The sequence below is a fragment of the Trachurus trachurus genome (genome assembly GCF_905171665.1).
Source record: "Trachurus trachurus genome assembly, chromosome: 19".
NCBI classification, from domain to species: domain Eukaryota; kingdom Metazoa; phylum Chordata; class Actinopteri; order Carangiformes; family Carangidae; genus Trachurus; species Trachurus trachurus.
Genome location: NC_139913.1, coordinates 13,310,377 through 13,325,843, shown reverse-complemented (window position 1 = coordinate 13,325,843; position 15,467 = coordinate 13,310,377). Strand labels below are relative to the sequence as shown.

Here is a 15,467-nt window from a genome sequence, read left to right as displayed (position 1 = left end):
ATTAAAAAGCTCTGGAGTAATTGTGATGTGTGTAAGTTAACTTCATGACTTGTAACTAGTTCCAGGGAGAATGGAGGCTCTCTGCCTTCCACATAGCGTCTCTCCTCCGGGTCTGGTCTCTGCAGCAACGCCACACAAACATGCTCCGTAACGCGTAATCTCTTGTTCATGACCGATAAGACTACACAGATATACACGTTGTAACGTATATAATGTTATCCACCGCTCTATGTATTGATTTTTTGGCGGATTCGTTGTAAACAAATGCACATGGCCACTTGCATAGTTCCAATTTAAGGGAAACTTAAATTTGACAGCTGAGCTCTGAATTATGGCAACTCACCTTGTAAAACGTCTAACGCTTTCCTCGAGAAGATAGTCTTCAGTACATAGTGATCTGTGAAGCCTTTATTCTGTTTGTGAAAAGGTAAAATGAGACATTACACTGCACTTTTAAAACACAAGACTGTACTGTGCGTTCACACTGTATAATTTCTCTTTATACAGAGTATAATGAATAATACACATTGAAACATGAATGATTGCACTGTAAAAACACCAAGTATATCTTTTTATGGGTCAACTAAGTAAACCTTTACAGTAAAAAGCTGTTGAGTAAAAGGTGATAATGAGTCAACAGTATGGAAGTCTGTAAAGCTATTTAGTGTCCTCAGCTCCGGTGCAGCATGAAATTGTGTATGATGATAAATATTTAACCAACACAGTGCAGTTTTTATCTCTGGCTTCACTGACTGTATTACATTAAGTATGACTGTGACGTACTGACCTCCTCAGGTTTTACTCCAGTGAATAAGAACATGCCAGCAGTAGCCGGAGGCCTCAGATGGGCCCAGGAGCTGCAGCAGCGCATCCAGACCCCCTTCTCCAAATTCAGACACCTCTCATACCCGTGAGTCTGGTCTCTTTAACGTCACAGCTGCTTTAAAGGCCTCATAAAAATCAAGCTTTGGAATATTGGCCACTGGATATAAACTTTACAGGGATGGTAAAATCTTCTCTTCTCTGCAGGTGCCTGGAGTCTGCAGAAGGAGCCAGGGTCATTCAGAAGTATGAGGAAATGATGCAACTGCTGGACAGGTGTGTGTGGGTCCGGCCTATCTGTGTTTCTCTATATGTCATCAGGCTTAGATCGGTGTATCACTGAATAAAAGAACAGAGAGGAAGATTAAACAGAATAAACAGATTGGACGGTAAAGAGCAGGAGAGCCAATCACAAGAGTTAGATATTAGCTCCATTTCACACCAACACTGTGTTTATACTGAACATTTGTGATTGTGTTAGTCGAGTGCGTAACATTTATGAAGCAGCCCCCGAGGAGAAGCATGCGGACGTGCAGCTCTGAGCGTGATTTATGTTGTCATTACTGCGGCGCTGCTTCGCAGATTATTTCACAGGACTCCCATAATCCCATATGTTCTGTCACTGTTCACTGATGCCAAGTGAGAAATGGCCTTTTAGACCACATCCAACATCAGAGGCTGAGAGATAAAGAATCCCACCGGGCAGGAAATGCTGTTTGTATGGAGTCAAACTGAATTGTGTGAGAGTCAAAGACAGCAAGAGGGAGATATTGTGTCTTTACGCCGCTGAGGAAAAGTCCTCACAGAAGGACAACAACAATTACAGACAGAGAGTAGAGAGAATCAAGAACATATTTTACTTGATCCCAAGCTTTCTGTGGGGTTACTTCTTCATTTACAGTGTGATGGAAGAATCAGCTGTCAAGATATTCTCACATGATGAGGAGTAAAGTCATGGGATATTATTATGACAATAATAAAAATGATAAATGATTTCAAATTAAAGATATGATAGAAAAAAGGGATAAAAAGTGAAATTTAAAAAGAAAGGGATCGATGTTTGAAGACAAGGCCACGACTGCAGACACTCTGTGAGTATGAAGCAACTCATCTGGTGCAAAGAGGCTGAGTTGTAGTGACGAGAGCGGCCGTGAGCTGCCTTAAAAATCAGCAACATAAGACCTTAAAATCAATTCTAAAACTCACTGAGGCTGTGCAGTCTGTGCAGGCTGGAGCTGATAACTTCACACATTTACCACTGTGGTCATTCTACTCTTATTCTGACACATTGACTGTAGTTCTTCTTGTGTGTGGGATTTCTGAGTTGGACTAGTAAAGTAAGGACTGAATTGAGGGCGTGATCCGATAAGGGCACATTCAGCATCGGTGTGAAAAGAGTCCGTCTGGCAGGTTTCCACTTGGACTCATGTCACTCCTCCATTCTCTCCTCCCATATTTCCTGTCCGTCTATACTTTGACCACAAGTAAAAGATATGCGATGAGATAATAATGGAACGTTACGAGACGGGGTTGTTTTCGAGGGAAACACGCGTCTCTGCTCCGCCGATCTAAAAACAGCTTGCACCGACAATTAAAGATAATGAACCTACTCCTAAAACTATAGGGATTATGGCAATATGCCAATTTGCCAACAGGAGCAACCACAGCGCAGTTTGTGGTGAATCAATCACTCCAAGTGCTTACAAGTGTGGTAATGTGAAAGTGTGTGTGTGTGCTGTATAACCAGACATGTGTAGACATCTTTTGTGAATGCAGACTCGGAGATACACTCTCACACACACTTACACCCAGACATACACCCATTCTTTATGCTTCTCATGCTTATTATCACTCCTCCACTTTATGCCCCCTCCCCTCCCCCCACCTCCCCCTCTCCCAGCCAGAGTAATAGAATGATGAACAACAGCAGTTCTTTGCCCTCAATTTACTCCAATCAGAAATTAGATCCCTTGTTATGCCGTAATAATCACGGCACTGCTGCCTGAGAATGAATGTCACCGTTATTATACATATTCCAGTCAGGAACAGGGTGGGCTTCCTCACTCATTACCCCCACAGACAAAATGCGGTGTGATTTATAGCCATGACCGCGGCATTTGATTGCCTCTGCGTCTGTGGTGCCACTATCAGGAAATGAAGCTCACAGCAGAAATCCAATAAGGAGCACACGGCGCGCACTGAAGTTCTCATCATAATCTTAGCTATTTACAGATTGATATAGCCGTACAGAGCCCTGACATATTGTCTGTTCCCCGTCTGCTGGAGATGAATCAGCGTTTATCCTCATATTAACCCCCCCTCCTCCTCCTCCTCCTCCTTCCCCCCATGCTCCGCTACCTCTGCCTCTGCCCTTATTGTCTGCTCGGTGTGGACCAGCACATCACGCCTCTCGTTCTGTTTACAGCCTCTGAGAATTGGGGGGGAAAACGGCTCAATCATATGCCTTTTAGCCGCCCGTTTGGCTGCTCGTGTTAATTTCCATGACGTGAGCTGTTTTCATGCCTTGCAGGCCTTGTGTAATAAAAAGCCCCGGGCCTCTTAATGGGAATATGAAACAATTGTTTTTCTTTGGTAATAACTTGTGTTTGATTGTGTTGTTTGTGTTTGTCATCCCAGATTCTCCAGCAGCCTGTTCCAGACGTGGACAGAGACGGTGGGCGAGAGCTCTCAGTACAACCTCAGCCTGCCGCTGCTCAGCAGAGACCCGGACACTCATCTGATCTCAGTCAACTTTAACCCGCAGGTTATTACATTAGAAGAAGTGCTCCATGACTGGTTGCTGCATGTCACTGCTCATAAAACTTTGCGAAAATTGTATTAGTTTGACTATAAGTTTCAGACACCTCAGAATATTCAATTTGAAATAAAATAATGGACACTGCATTAAAATGCCAGCCTTAATTTGAGCAGGTTTACATCGATGTAGAGGGACTTGTGTGCAAGATTTAGCCTTTCTAAAACACAGTGCTCCAAGTTTAGTGCTGAGTTTTGATGCATTTGACTGAAATTGAGCACAGAACAGTCCTGTAGCAATGTCTGCATCACACTGTTCAGTTCCACTGGAGCCATATAAGCCCCCACTGTGTCGGACGGATGAGGTGGTGGCTTCAGGTCATGAACTGTTCCTATGTTTTTGCTTGCATTTTCTATTTTCCATTGTTCAGTTTTATTAGTCCATCTTTTTTTCCCAATTTGTATTGGTTATTGTGTCTTGTCCTCATCCCAAAGAACAGTATTGACATGTACAATCACAAATGGGTTTTCTTCACAATGAAAATTATTGTTATCAATATTACTGTTTGTTATTTTCTACTTTTCCTGTGTACCCAACCCACCAAGCTGTGATATCTCTCTGATGGGTTTTTGCTTTGCTTATCTGTTTCCCTTGCATGGTCACCTCTGCACTTTTCATATTGACAGACACACTCCATTTCACATTCCAAATAGCAGCTCTCAGTCTACTCCCAACTCACGAGTGCATGAACTAACATCGCTCAAGAAACATTTACTAGACGAGTGTCAAATTACTTTTAAACCCCTGCAATTTGGGCACAATGAATTAAAAGGGTGATATCTCACACACACTCCTCTCCATATTGACGTAAACCTTTTCAGATTAAAGTTTAGACTTGGCACTTTAAAGCTTTATCCATTATTTTATGTCAGGTATAATGCGCTGAAGCTCAGAGCCCGAGGAGCAGAAAATATGTTACTGTCCAAATAGTTACCGCCTGGACTTTATATCAAGCTGATCTCTTTCATTAAATATCTTCCAGTAAGTGTCACATTCTACCCTGCAGCTGCATAAATCCTTGAGTAAGGTTGTGTGTCCTGTGCACATTCATCTTTTTAATTAGTTAGCCAGTCAGTGATGTTGGGCCATGCTTCCCTAAAGAGTCACAAACCAACCTCTGATTAATCTGAACCTTAGTGAAAATGTTTTCTCCCACCAACACCAAAAGTCTACCACATAGTGTCTGTGTTTTTCAAATCTTCATCTGCTGTCAAATGAGCTTAAATTTTAAATTTTGAATGTTGTCATCTTTTATTACTTCTCCTCAGTTGGCGTCTGTGCTGAGGGAGGTGAAGTACTTGGAGGCCAGACAGACTGAGGCCATCCCTGAAACTGCAGTACAGATCTACACCACCAGGGGGCAGCTGTGGCAGTATGTGGCCAACCTAGAGCTCACCGTGGGGCGATACAACAAGGTTTGTGCGGAATACTCCACTTCACAGTCAAGTCACGTAAAGTCAAGTTTTCCGGTATTTAGATAATTGAATTAAAACAGATGTCTTTAATTGGCAGAATATGGCTTTGTATGCACATGAACACCAGTGTTATAGGGGTGGCAACATCCACTAAGGTTCCTCAGTAATACATACTGATACCTAAGCATCTTTGAGTAACATCTACCTGTAATTCAGAGAAATACAGTAAATTTGTGAATTAGCATTCACGACCAAGTAGCAAAACTGCAGTTCCTCTAATGGCCACTAGAGTCAGAAATGTTATCGACTGACTAACAGAAAGTCTGTGCTACAATATTAAAAAAATTAAGCAAAATTCCAGTTTTTTTCAACAATTGTTTAGTTGTGCTAAAGATGCTAATGTTAGCTGAGACACTGCCAAGATGGCGACAGTGGATCAACTTCACAACGGTTCTCCAGAAACATGTGGGTGATCTCACAGAATCTGCGTTAAGAACCCGCTACACTGATCCCACATCTTATTATGACACAGGACATATAGGCACTGAATCCAAGACATCACATCCTGTATGGATCACCATAATATTTTGTGAAGATCATGCTCTGCAGAGATAAAAAAGAAACCCTCTAATGTTGGTGAAACATTTACATTTGTATTTTGAAAAAGAGAAATTGCTATATACTGACCTGGCTTGAGGACAAATTTAAGCATTTTTTGTTTTGTAAGAAGTGGTGGAAATCCGTGGGCCTCCTGGTACTGTATAGCTGTGATTCATCGTTTCTCTAAATTTTCAGACCAAGGTCTATTTAGCCACAAAAAACACCCCAGAAGCAACTATTGCAATACTACTGTACTGTTGCACTGAGGAACACGAGGAGAAGGTTTTTCTTTTTTTTGACAGGATAGTGAACTGAGACAGTGCACCTAGGGAATGGAATGCTGTAAAATGTCCCACTGACAAAAAGTCAAACCAGCAACCCATGCTTATGTGTCCTGAGCGTTCAGTTCACCGGGCTGCTGGGATTTGGAAATGTGTTTTATTCCTGAACAACCCCTGCACCCCACACACTGCACGGCAACATGTCAAAACAATCATATGCATCTGAATGTCATCAAATGCACTACAGTACCTATTACTTGCCTAATATTCGGATGAGGCTGATAACTGGTGAAATTTAGCACAATCCCAGGTCAGGCTAGCGTTTACCTCCATCAGCTTTTCCTTTCAAATGTTGCATTGATGATCTTTGATGTAAATCTTAAAGCATTAAACTCTATCAAGATAAATAGCGATAGAGATGCTGAATCCATCCCAGGATGGTAAATGATGGCGCTACAGCAGCATTTCTGTTTGTGCAAATACAGAATAAGAAGAAAGAAATAGAATTTTAATAAAAATATATATCTGCATCTAAAATATCCATAAGTAAATAAATAAATAATGGTGCAATGATGCAAGAACTGTGCAAAAATAGTGAAAACAGAAACATGGTGTATATCAGTGACGTTTACCTGTGCACCTGCAGATGCAGAAAGAAGACAAGCAGATGTACAGTATTTTAATTTGACCCTCAAATTATGCAAATGATGATGTGCACTGTGTGTGTGTTTGCTAAATGATTTAAATGAACCAATTAGCACATAAAAGATGCTGCTGCATAATTCTGCTCTGGGTTGTAAAAGAAACTGGGCGTGGGGGCAAAATGGCAATTTCAGTAATGTAGCATAAAACAATACAAGAGCAATCAGTGATGTAATTAACTCAGCCACACTGAGGACAGCTCACCCACATATATCACAGCTGCCTCGCTCACAGACGATTACGCTTTTAAAATAGAGCATTTCATCGCTTCAGGTGGCTAAAAAGCTCAAGTCCAATTAAGTCCCAGCAACATGGATGGCTCCTGTAATGAGGACGACGCCCCGTCTGGTTGCTCTGGGCTCCTGTGTGGCCTTTCACCGGCTGTTATATTAAAATGAGAATTCTGTACACGCTTATTGGAAGCTGGAAATCACATCACATCTCTCTGTTTTCTTTTTTTTTTAAATTGTGTTTTGTTTCCTCTCCCATTACCTGGCTGCAGGTGATGCACTCTGTGCTCAACGTGGAGCGTCCTCTGATCCAGGGCCAGTTCAGGGAAATTGACATGCAGCTCAAACAAGCGGAGGAGAGTCTGAACTGGAACAGCCAAGGTCTGGACACTCTGATACCAGCAGATGTAGTTCTGCAGATATTGCACTTATATGTCTTATTTCTCTTTACCGTTGAAGGGTGGGCTTAGCCATGTTACAGAAAACATATTTTTCTCACTTATTCTCATGTGTAGCCATGCAGATTTGCTGTTGTAGCCTTATGTGTCCAGATATTAAGGTATAATTATATGAGGCTTCTGGCTGCAACACAATACAAAGGATGTGTTCATTCATTCAGAAATTTATTTAATAGGATAAACCCCTTGAGAGGAATCCTCTCGTTTTCGAGGGGGTCCTAAACTGAATGTCACATCTGGTGCTTTGTAAAATTACATTTAAATAACTTTTTTCAGAAATTGTCCCAGATAAGGCAATAAAAGCAAAACCACTGAATTTATAGTCCACAAAATGCTTAATAATTATGTATTTATACAATGTTGTGTGTTTTTGACAGAATTATGTGGGCACATGAGACAGGTTTAGAGTTTTAGTGTTAGATTTCAGCTGCTGACAGCTCTCCTACAACACTACATGTAATGGATGTGTTACTTTGTTATTTCCACTGCGATATAGTGCAGCAACAGCGAGGTGTATCTTGTCTCATTACTGATTAGGAGACCGCTGCTGTGCACTGAACTTATTTATGTACTTGGAGTCATGCACGGTGATAAAGAGCAGCGGGTACAGCGTGCAGGAGGTCGGCAGAAGTAATGGAGTGATTTCTGCAAATCATTGGTATCTCTGTAGCCGCTGTAATCCTCAATGTGTAGTTAGTAGCAGCAGTTGGAAACATTATCATTCTCCTGATGATAAGGAATAGATAGTTCAACATTCTGGGTGAGGTGCTCATTCACTTAGTTTAGAGCAGTGGTTCCTAGCTTTTTCCAACTTAGGGCCCACTTGAAAATGCAAAAGTCTGCTCCGATCTGCTCACGTCGTGTATGCGACTTGTCTTTGTGGCTTTATGATCAAACATTGTTTGGAGCAATAACTCCACCTCCTCGTCTGTCCAGACAAAATTGTCAATTTTTGTTTGCTTCGCCATGTTTTGGTTTTGATTTTCCATTTTGCGCTACCAGGGAGAGAAGTAGAATAGAAGGAAGGTTCTACGCAGGTGCGTGGACCGTTTTTCACACTGCCACCTGGCGTGCATACAACATCGAATTCCACAAACTTATGCACGCAGATTTCCCCCCAAAAACGCTTGTCTAAATGCAGAATAAAGAGTGAGAACGCAACACCACTTATGCGTTTTCTCTTCAGATAATTTCCGTGTAAACATAGCCTAAGACTCTATGTAGTTCGTTGTGCCGGCCTGACAGCGAGTGATCAGGTCTCACTTCCCAAGAGTCAATTCACTTCCATAGTTCACAGTTTGCTTTAGCTGTGAGTTGATTGGTATTTCAGAATACAATGAGCCTACAGACACAGAGCAGGTCTGACTCAGAGTGAAGGACAGAGCAGGTGAGGAGAAGGGAGGTGGTCAGCTGTATTTACATAAAACATTTACATAATCACTGTATTTACATACAGTTGACCAAGGGTTACATGTGGTCATACGGGATAACAGGTGGATCAGAACTGTAGGAACAAAAGGCATTTTCATTCAGAGAGCTAACAGTGTAACACCTGGGGTCAACTTACAGAGGGGCAGGAGGGAGCCCAGACTGGATCAGATTAGCCACAGGTCAGGGTGTTTATAAGACAGTGATGTACTGCAGATGAACGAGGGAAGAAGAGAGAGGCTGTTGTACTGAGACAGAGGACTGCTGATGAAACAGAAGAGGTACTGTCTTTAAGGAAGTGGGACTGTGAGTGAGTGAGAGAGGGGGAGGCAGAGATAGAGTGGGACATGGTGTTACCTCAGCATTTGAAATAGTAAAATATTTTCTGTTCATCATGAAATGGGACCAAACTACAGTATGATGGAGGACATCTGTAGAGTCATTTGTCCTTCAATGTGGCCCAGGATATGCTGCTAAAAGACGGTGGACACATGGTCCAGACCACCTCTGAATGTTGTCAATGAGTCTTGGAATCTTTCACACTTCTTCACACTGACCTCTGATCACCTGAGATGGATGGAGCAGGTCTGAACAAGTGTCAACGGTGCCACAAACTCACATTATACATATATTACATACAGTATCACTTCATCCATCCATTGTGTTTTCACTGGTGTTAGTATCACACAAGTCTTTATTCTTGGTACAGTCATGTTGAAGAGGTTGGCCATTACTGGGTGGGCAGAACAACTGATAAATGTCAGTGAGTGATTATGTTTGAATGAAACAAGCTTGTTCAGGTGTAATCCTCTAGACAAGTCACATCCTCACTGCAGCTCTGGACTTAAAGGAGACTTTTATGTCCCTTTTCCACAAATTAAAGAAGTCCCCAGGTGTCTTAAAGACATGTCCGTGACATGCTTTGGTCAAAATACCCCAAGGATCAAACATCACAGCTCTTTTCATCCTCTCAACAGCCCTGTTCAGAAAAATGAAAGCAAATAAACCACTGCTTGCCCCGCCCACCCCTTTTACTGGTACAGTACCAGGTAGGGGTGGTATGGAAATTCAAAAACTAGTTACATCATTGTCAGACAACAGGGGGAACAGCTCGTAAAACCACATGGATTTCAACCTAGGGAGCCTGAAAATTACAGATTTTCTGTCAATTCTCACATTTTGGGGGCCGGAAGGCAAGACAAACACCCAGATATACTGTATGTTAAAGAGCCTTCAAAAAGTGATATTTCCATTCCATTCCATGTCCCCTTTAAATCACACATGTGAGATTGACCCCAGAACAAAACAAATCAGGCCCCCATATGCTCGAGTATTATACTTTCACCATTATTTCTGTGTCTTTCTGTGGACATCCTAACATCCTTTTTCCAGCTGCTCACATAAAATATTATAGCTATATAATACAGCATGGCCTCCTATCACAGATATTTAAGACAGGGCAGCAAATGATAAAAATACAATCAGCTCCATGTCAGTGCTACTGATATTTATTTGTATGAATATTGACAGATTATAATAGGAACATTGCTGCTGCTTGATATCTCTCCACCTGTGTCATGTGCGCAGTTGGTGCAGGCTGCTGCGCTGAGGGATTTCATATGAACAGAGGCTGTGTATGTTGAAGGAAAGATACAAATAAATAAGAATGGGAGTGTTGAATCATTGATACGCTTTGACTGACACGGTGCTGGCAGGCATGTTTTACTTTCTCCGACCTCAGGAGTCCCAGGGGAGCAGAGCAGAAATAAGACGAGTGTTTACTGTACCAACCAACGCTACACACACATATCTGCTCTCTGTTGTTTATGTGTGTGCAGCATATGTATTTTCTAGATAGGTACATATGGACAGTTTGTGAGGTTTTCTGTCTGTCCTAGGTTTTATCCGTGAAAGGGCAAGGGTTCACATGAGTCCTTGATATCCTTGAAGGTTTGTGAATTTGAGAAAAGAACTCATGGTTTCGAAAGATTTTGAAAATGTAGACATGACATATGCTACTGAAAGTGCTTATATATTCGGTTTAAGCATAGAAATGGCTTACACACAGTCTGTGTAAGACTTTAAAGATTTCAAGATACTTTATTGTCATTGCACTGGCAAAACAACACAACAAACTTTAGTTTTGGCAACAATCCATCCATATAGCAGCATTTATAGAAGTTAAATGTATTAAAATAACCTTGAAATAGTCAGAATAATAAATAATCCTTATCAAATTGCAACAAATTCTGATATGAAAAGGGTGTTTACTATTTATGTTTATATTTTGTTGACCTTTTGCAAATTAAAGCTTCAGAGTAGGAAACCAGTGGCTGTGAAGCAGGTTATTTTACATAACTGAGACCTCATCGTCAAATATGTCTTAATTGCTTTGCTAATTGTAATGCAGGATAATTGTGCTATGAGGGTGGTGGTGTTGTTTAGGAAGAATAACACGTGTTGTATGTGTTTGAGTCATATGCTTTTATTTATAGTTGATTTTATTCTTTTATTTTCTGCCCTTCTTTACCACATCCTGCAGATATTTGGCAGTACATCCAGGAGCTACGAGACTCTGTCTGCGACCTGGAGAGCCGACTCCAGAGAACCAAAGACCATGTGGAGCAGATCCAGAACTGCATGAGGTCGTGGGCCAGCCCCGTGTTTGACAGGAAAGAGGGCAAAAAAGATACGCTGCTCAGTCTGGAGGACAAGGCCGAGAGGCTGGACAGGTTCTATAATCTGGTCCGGTCCTCAGGGGAAAAGATCCACTTCCTGCTGAAGGTAGCTGAGAGATATGTGGAAAGTTGAATAGACCTCATCATATTATATGTGATTATTATAAAATCAGTTTCTGACCTTTGTCAATGTGATGATTCAGCATCAGTGTTACTCTTCGTCCCCTCTCAGAGCAACCTGGAGCTGTTCAGAGCCGAGCCGTCCTCTGAGGAGTGGAAGGCTTATGTGGAGTATGTGGACGACATGGTCATAGACGGCTTCTTCAGCAGCATCCAGCACTCTCTCAAGTTCTTCCTGGACAACACAGGTAGGACACTCTCAGGGAGCGTTCACACCAACCTCGTTTGGTCTGGACCAAAGACTCGAAATTTGGTCCATTCAAAAGAGGTGGTCTCGGAGCTTTGGTGATGCGACTGCGTCATACACACACCTGTAGACGCAGCACACGTAGGTGATGAGGACAGGACATCAGTATGTCATAAAAGGTTCTTTGGTGCCCTCACATGAATGCAGAGTGAAACCAGAACCAACTGGATCACATGTAGATAATGTAGCAGAAACACCAACCCTGGTTCGGACCTTGGTTTGGACTTTCACATGTGAAAACGCCCTCAGAAACACTCTAGATTGAGCTCGGGGAAGTTTGCCTCTCATTGGCCGGAACGAGCCACCCAGGGGAAGCCCCGCCTTCCTGTTGCAGTTTTCACAGTCCCCTCGGAGAAAGGAAATGACAACAGGAACCACAGATATTATCTGGAATCGGTCCAGTCGGTGAGTAGTGTTGGGCACATTACTTTGAAAAAGTAATCAGATATTTACTAGTTACTTTCCCTAAAAAGTAGCTGAGTTAGTAACAGAGTTATTAAATGATAGAAGTAACTAATTACAAGGAAAGTAACTATTGCATTACTTTTTTATAAAATGCTCAAATATGTCAAATGACTTGGACTTCCCTCCCTAACCCTGTTTATCAATCAATCAATTTGTTTATTTTGGGCATGTCAATTTAAATCATCATCATCACACTTCATCTTAGTTCACTACTGCGCTAACCAACTCACTCAGTATTCCTCCACAGACAGACTCTGCGATGCGCTGTATCACTCCGCCTCAGCTATTTAAATCAGTGGCATGTGGAAGAGGCGGAGTGATGCAGCGCGTCGCAGAACCTGCCTGTGTGGAGGAATGCAATGGTTGGTTGCGTTGGTTAATTCCAGTTAAATGGCTTTTTCCGACCATTTAATGAACTGAAGAAAAGTGTATATAACGTCCTACACTTAAAAAGGTGTATTATTTTCTGATGGGACTTCTTGAGTTAAGTAACGGCGCAACGGTGCATTTTATTATCACAACGGCGTTGTAATGGAGGAAACAGTAACTTTTTTGATTAAAAAGTAGTGCAGTGAGTAGCACCATTATTTTAAATGCCGTTATTCCCATCACTACTGGTGAGCGAGACTAGAAACACTCGCACTTTACTACGTGCGGTACTGTGGTGATGCTGATAGCGTTACTACGGCTCCCTCGGTGCCAGAATGTTCCCGCCAACCCTGGATGTACTGTAGTACACATTCAGCTCCCCTCACTCCTCTGACTCCACTATAAACTGAAAAACATCATTTCCCAGCCAGCACGGACTTGGAATGCCTCTTAGCAACACGTCCTCAGGGCGTTTGAAGTCAATTGGGTGTCCGCCTGTATTGGCTGTGGACGTGAAATAGTTCTGGACTTGCTTGCTGGCAGGAGTTTTGTCAACCGCTTTAGATGAACTGGGATGTGGTTCAAGATGTGATGGATTGTTGCCAGGCTGCCACTGTGGCCACTAGTTCTCCTCCTTGTTTTTTCACCTCCTTCCTGCCTCTGTCCTTCCTCCTTGTGTTGCTTCAAAATGTCTTTGATGATCAGGAGGCTTTCTGAACGTGAACTGAGCGCGATAAGAGCAGAATAAAGCTTCAGCACCTCCTCCTATAGTATTTCTTCAAAAGATTATCTTTTATAAACTGAAAATATTTCACAAGATCTGGAGCCCATGCACAGAATTTCAAAGCTGCGCACATTATTATGCTTCTGTGGTGGCTGCTGCCAGAGCTCCATAGGTATTAAGTTGTGCGTCATTCTTTTCGTCCCATTCTTGTGAACATGATATCTCAGTAACACCTTGACGGAGCCTCTTCAAAAATATGAACGTTAACTAGGATTCAAGGATTAATGTGATGAAACTACATACAAAGTTTTGATAAACCCACTGTTGAACGGACAAAGCAAGCTCCAGTCAGCCTGACATTTACCATCCTTAAACCTCTCAGGACCAAACCAGAGCAAAAGGCAGAATGAACACTGGACTTATAATTAATTACTAACTGGAAACATCTGTTGTGCTGTGTTAGCCTGTGTGACTAAACCTTATTTTGTTAATGAATTAATGTTCCTGTTTATACTGTGTTAAAGTATTATTCCTTTTTTGAGGTCAAAATAATACAGAAAATATAAGTGTAGCATCCACTGAGTCTGAGAGTCCCTGTTTTTAATGAAAACTGTATGGTAAACATTTATTTCATTAGGTTTAAACGAACAGATAAACAAAATAAGTTTATTTCTTACTTTCTTGATAACCATTTTAATTAATAATGAATACTAATGTTATTACTAATATTTTGGATGTTAATCTCCCTCTGAGGAACACACTCAGTTAAAGTGGCAAACAAGGTGAAATAGACTGAAAAACAGAGGTAAGAAGAGAGTGAAGGGATGAAGGGTCATGCAGCAGAGATGGTTGGTGTTGCAGGTCATGTTTGACCTCACTTACATTGGAAGTGTTTCTAGTGTTTCAAATTTTTTTGTCCGTTGGCCATAGACCAAAGAGCCGGTGTAGCCCCTCTGTTCGAGGCTCAGCTGGACCTGAAGGTTCCTGACATGGTCTTCAGTCCCTCCCTGGACTTTGGGTCTGGAGACAATCTCTTTGAGGTGGTGGAAAGCCTCATCAACGATGTGTTCAGAATGTCCTCACTGGTGCCTCGCCTCGCCCAGCACACCACCTTTCCCCACTACCAGGTACTGTTGGTCCACACACAGCTCCAACATCTACACTTCACCTCCAGCTCTAACATCTAAACTGGCTGGTGACTGGTTTCTCCTCAGGCTGACATGGAGGACATGGCCGACCTGGCAGACATGCGTCATCTCCTCATGGAGCGCGTGCAGGGCGTCATGGCGACGTGCTGCGAGTTTCGCAACTCCTTAGAGAGCTACAGCTATCTGTACGTGGACGACAGGAAGGAGTTCATGCGTCAGTTCCTCCTCTACAGCCACGTTCTCACCAGCCAGGAGATGGAGGTCCATGCTGAGGAGGGAGTCCCAGAGAGCCCACCAACCCTGGAGAACTTTAAGGAGCAAGTAGACAAGTAGGTATTGTTCAAACAGAGACCAAGAATTTATTTTTTTGCACTCTGGAATCATATCCAACTTGGTGACTGAATATTTTTTTTGTCTTCTTAGGTATGAGAAGATCTATGAAGAGGTGCAGGGTCTGGAGCCAGTGCATGTGTTCCATGGGTGGATGAGGGTTGATGGGCGAAGCATGAAGAGTGCCTTACTCAACGTCATCAAAAAGTGGAGTTTCATGTTCAAACAGCACTTAATGGACCATGTGACCAAGAGGTGAGACCACATTTACAGTAATATACTCTGAAGTTGTGCTCATCTGGGCTCATGTGGCTCTTGTTGTCCTGTTGGCCACCGATTAAAGGAGAATTCTGGTCATTTTCTAAATAACGCTCTACAGCTCGAGGTCCCCGAGTGCGACCATAGGAAAAAATCTGAGAAAAATATGTGCAGCCGGGACCTATCTCTCCTTCTGCTAGCTGCACTACGCTGCAGTTAAACAGCGAAGTAATGGGGGCAGTTTGTGAGCTCTGCGGGGTGCGCGGTACTTTCGCCTTTCCCTCATCAAACTCATCAAATACACAATCCAACAGTGC

At 42.4% G+C, this 15,467-nt stretch overlaps 1 protein-coding gene across 3 annotated transcripts in view; it reads left to right on the top strand.

The window, feature by feature from the left end:
- Window positions 1-15,467, top strand: part of dnah9 (dynein, axonemal, heavy chain 9) — a gene marked incomplete at both ends in the record, with an annotated part of 177,490 nt that overhangs the window by 13,762 nt on the left and 148,261 nt on the right. For 2 of the 3 annotated variants that reach the window (XM_083994241.1, XM_083994240.1), the window contains 10 exons: window positions 796-910; window positions 1,030-1,098; window positions 3,460-3,586; window positions 4,906-5,052; window positions 7,138-7,246; window positions 11,294-11,535; window positions 11,662-11,797; window positions 14,345-14,541; window positions 14,629-14,891; window positions 14,986-15,147. In XM_083994241.1, coding sequence (XP_083850367.1) covers window positions 796-910; window positions 1,030-1,098; window positions 3,460-3,586; window positions 4,906-5,052; window positions 7,138-7,246; window positions 11,294-11,535; window positions 11,662-11,797; window positions 14,345-14,541; window positions 14,629-14,891; window positions 14,986-15,147 — 1,567 coding nt within the window. Of the gene's footprint in view, window positions 1-795; window positions 911-1,029; window positions 1,105-3,459; window positions 3,587-4,905; window positions 5,053-7,137; window positions 7,247-11,293; window positions 11,536-11,661; window positions 11,798-14,344; window positions 14,542-14,628; window positions 14,892-14,985; window positions 15,148-15,467 lie in introns of all 3 variants that reach the window. The other variant, XM_083994242.1, reaches the window with a different exon arrangement.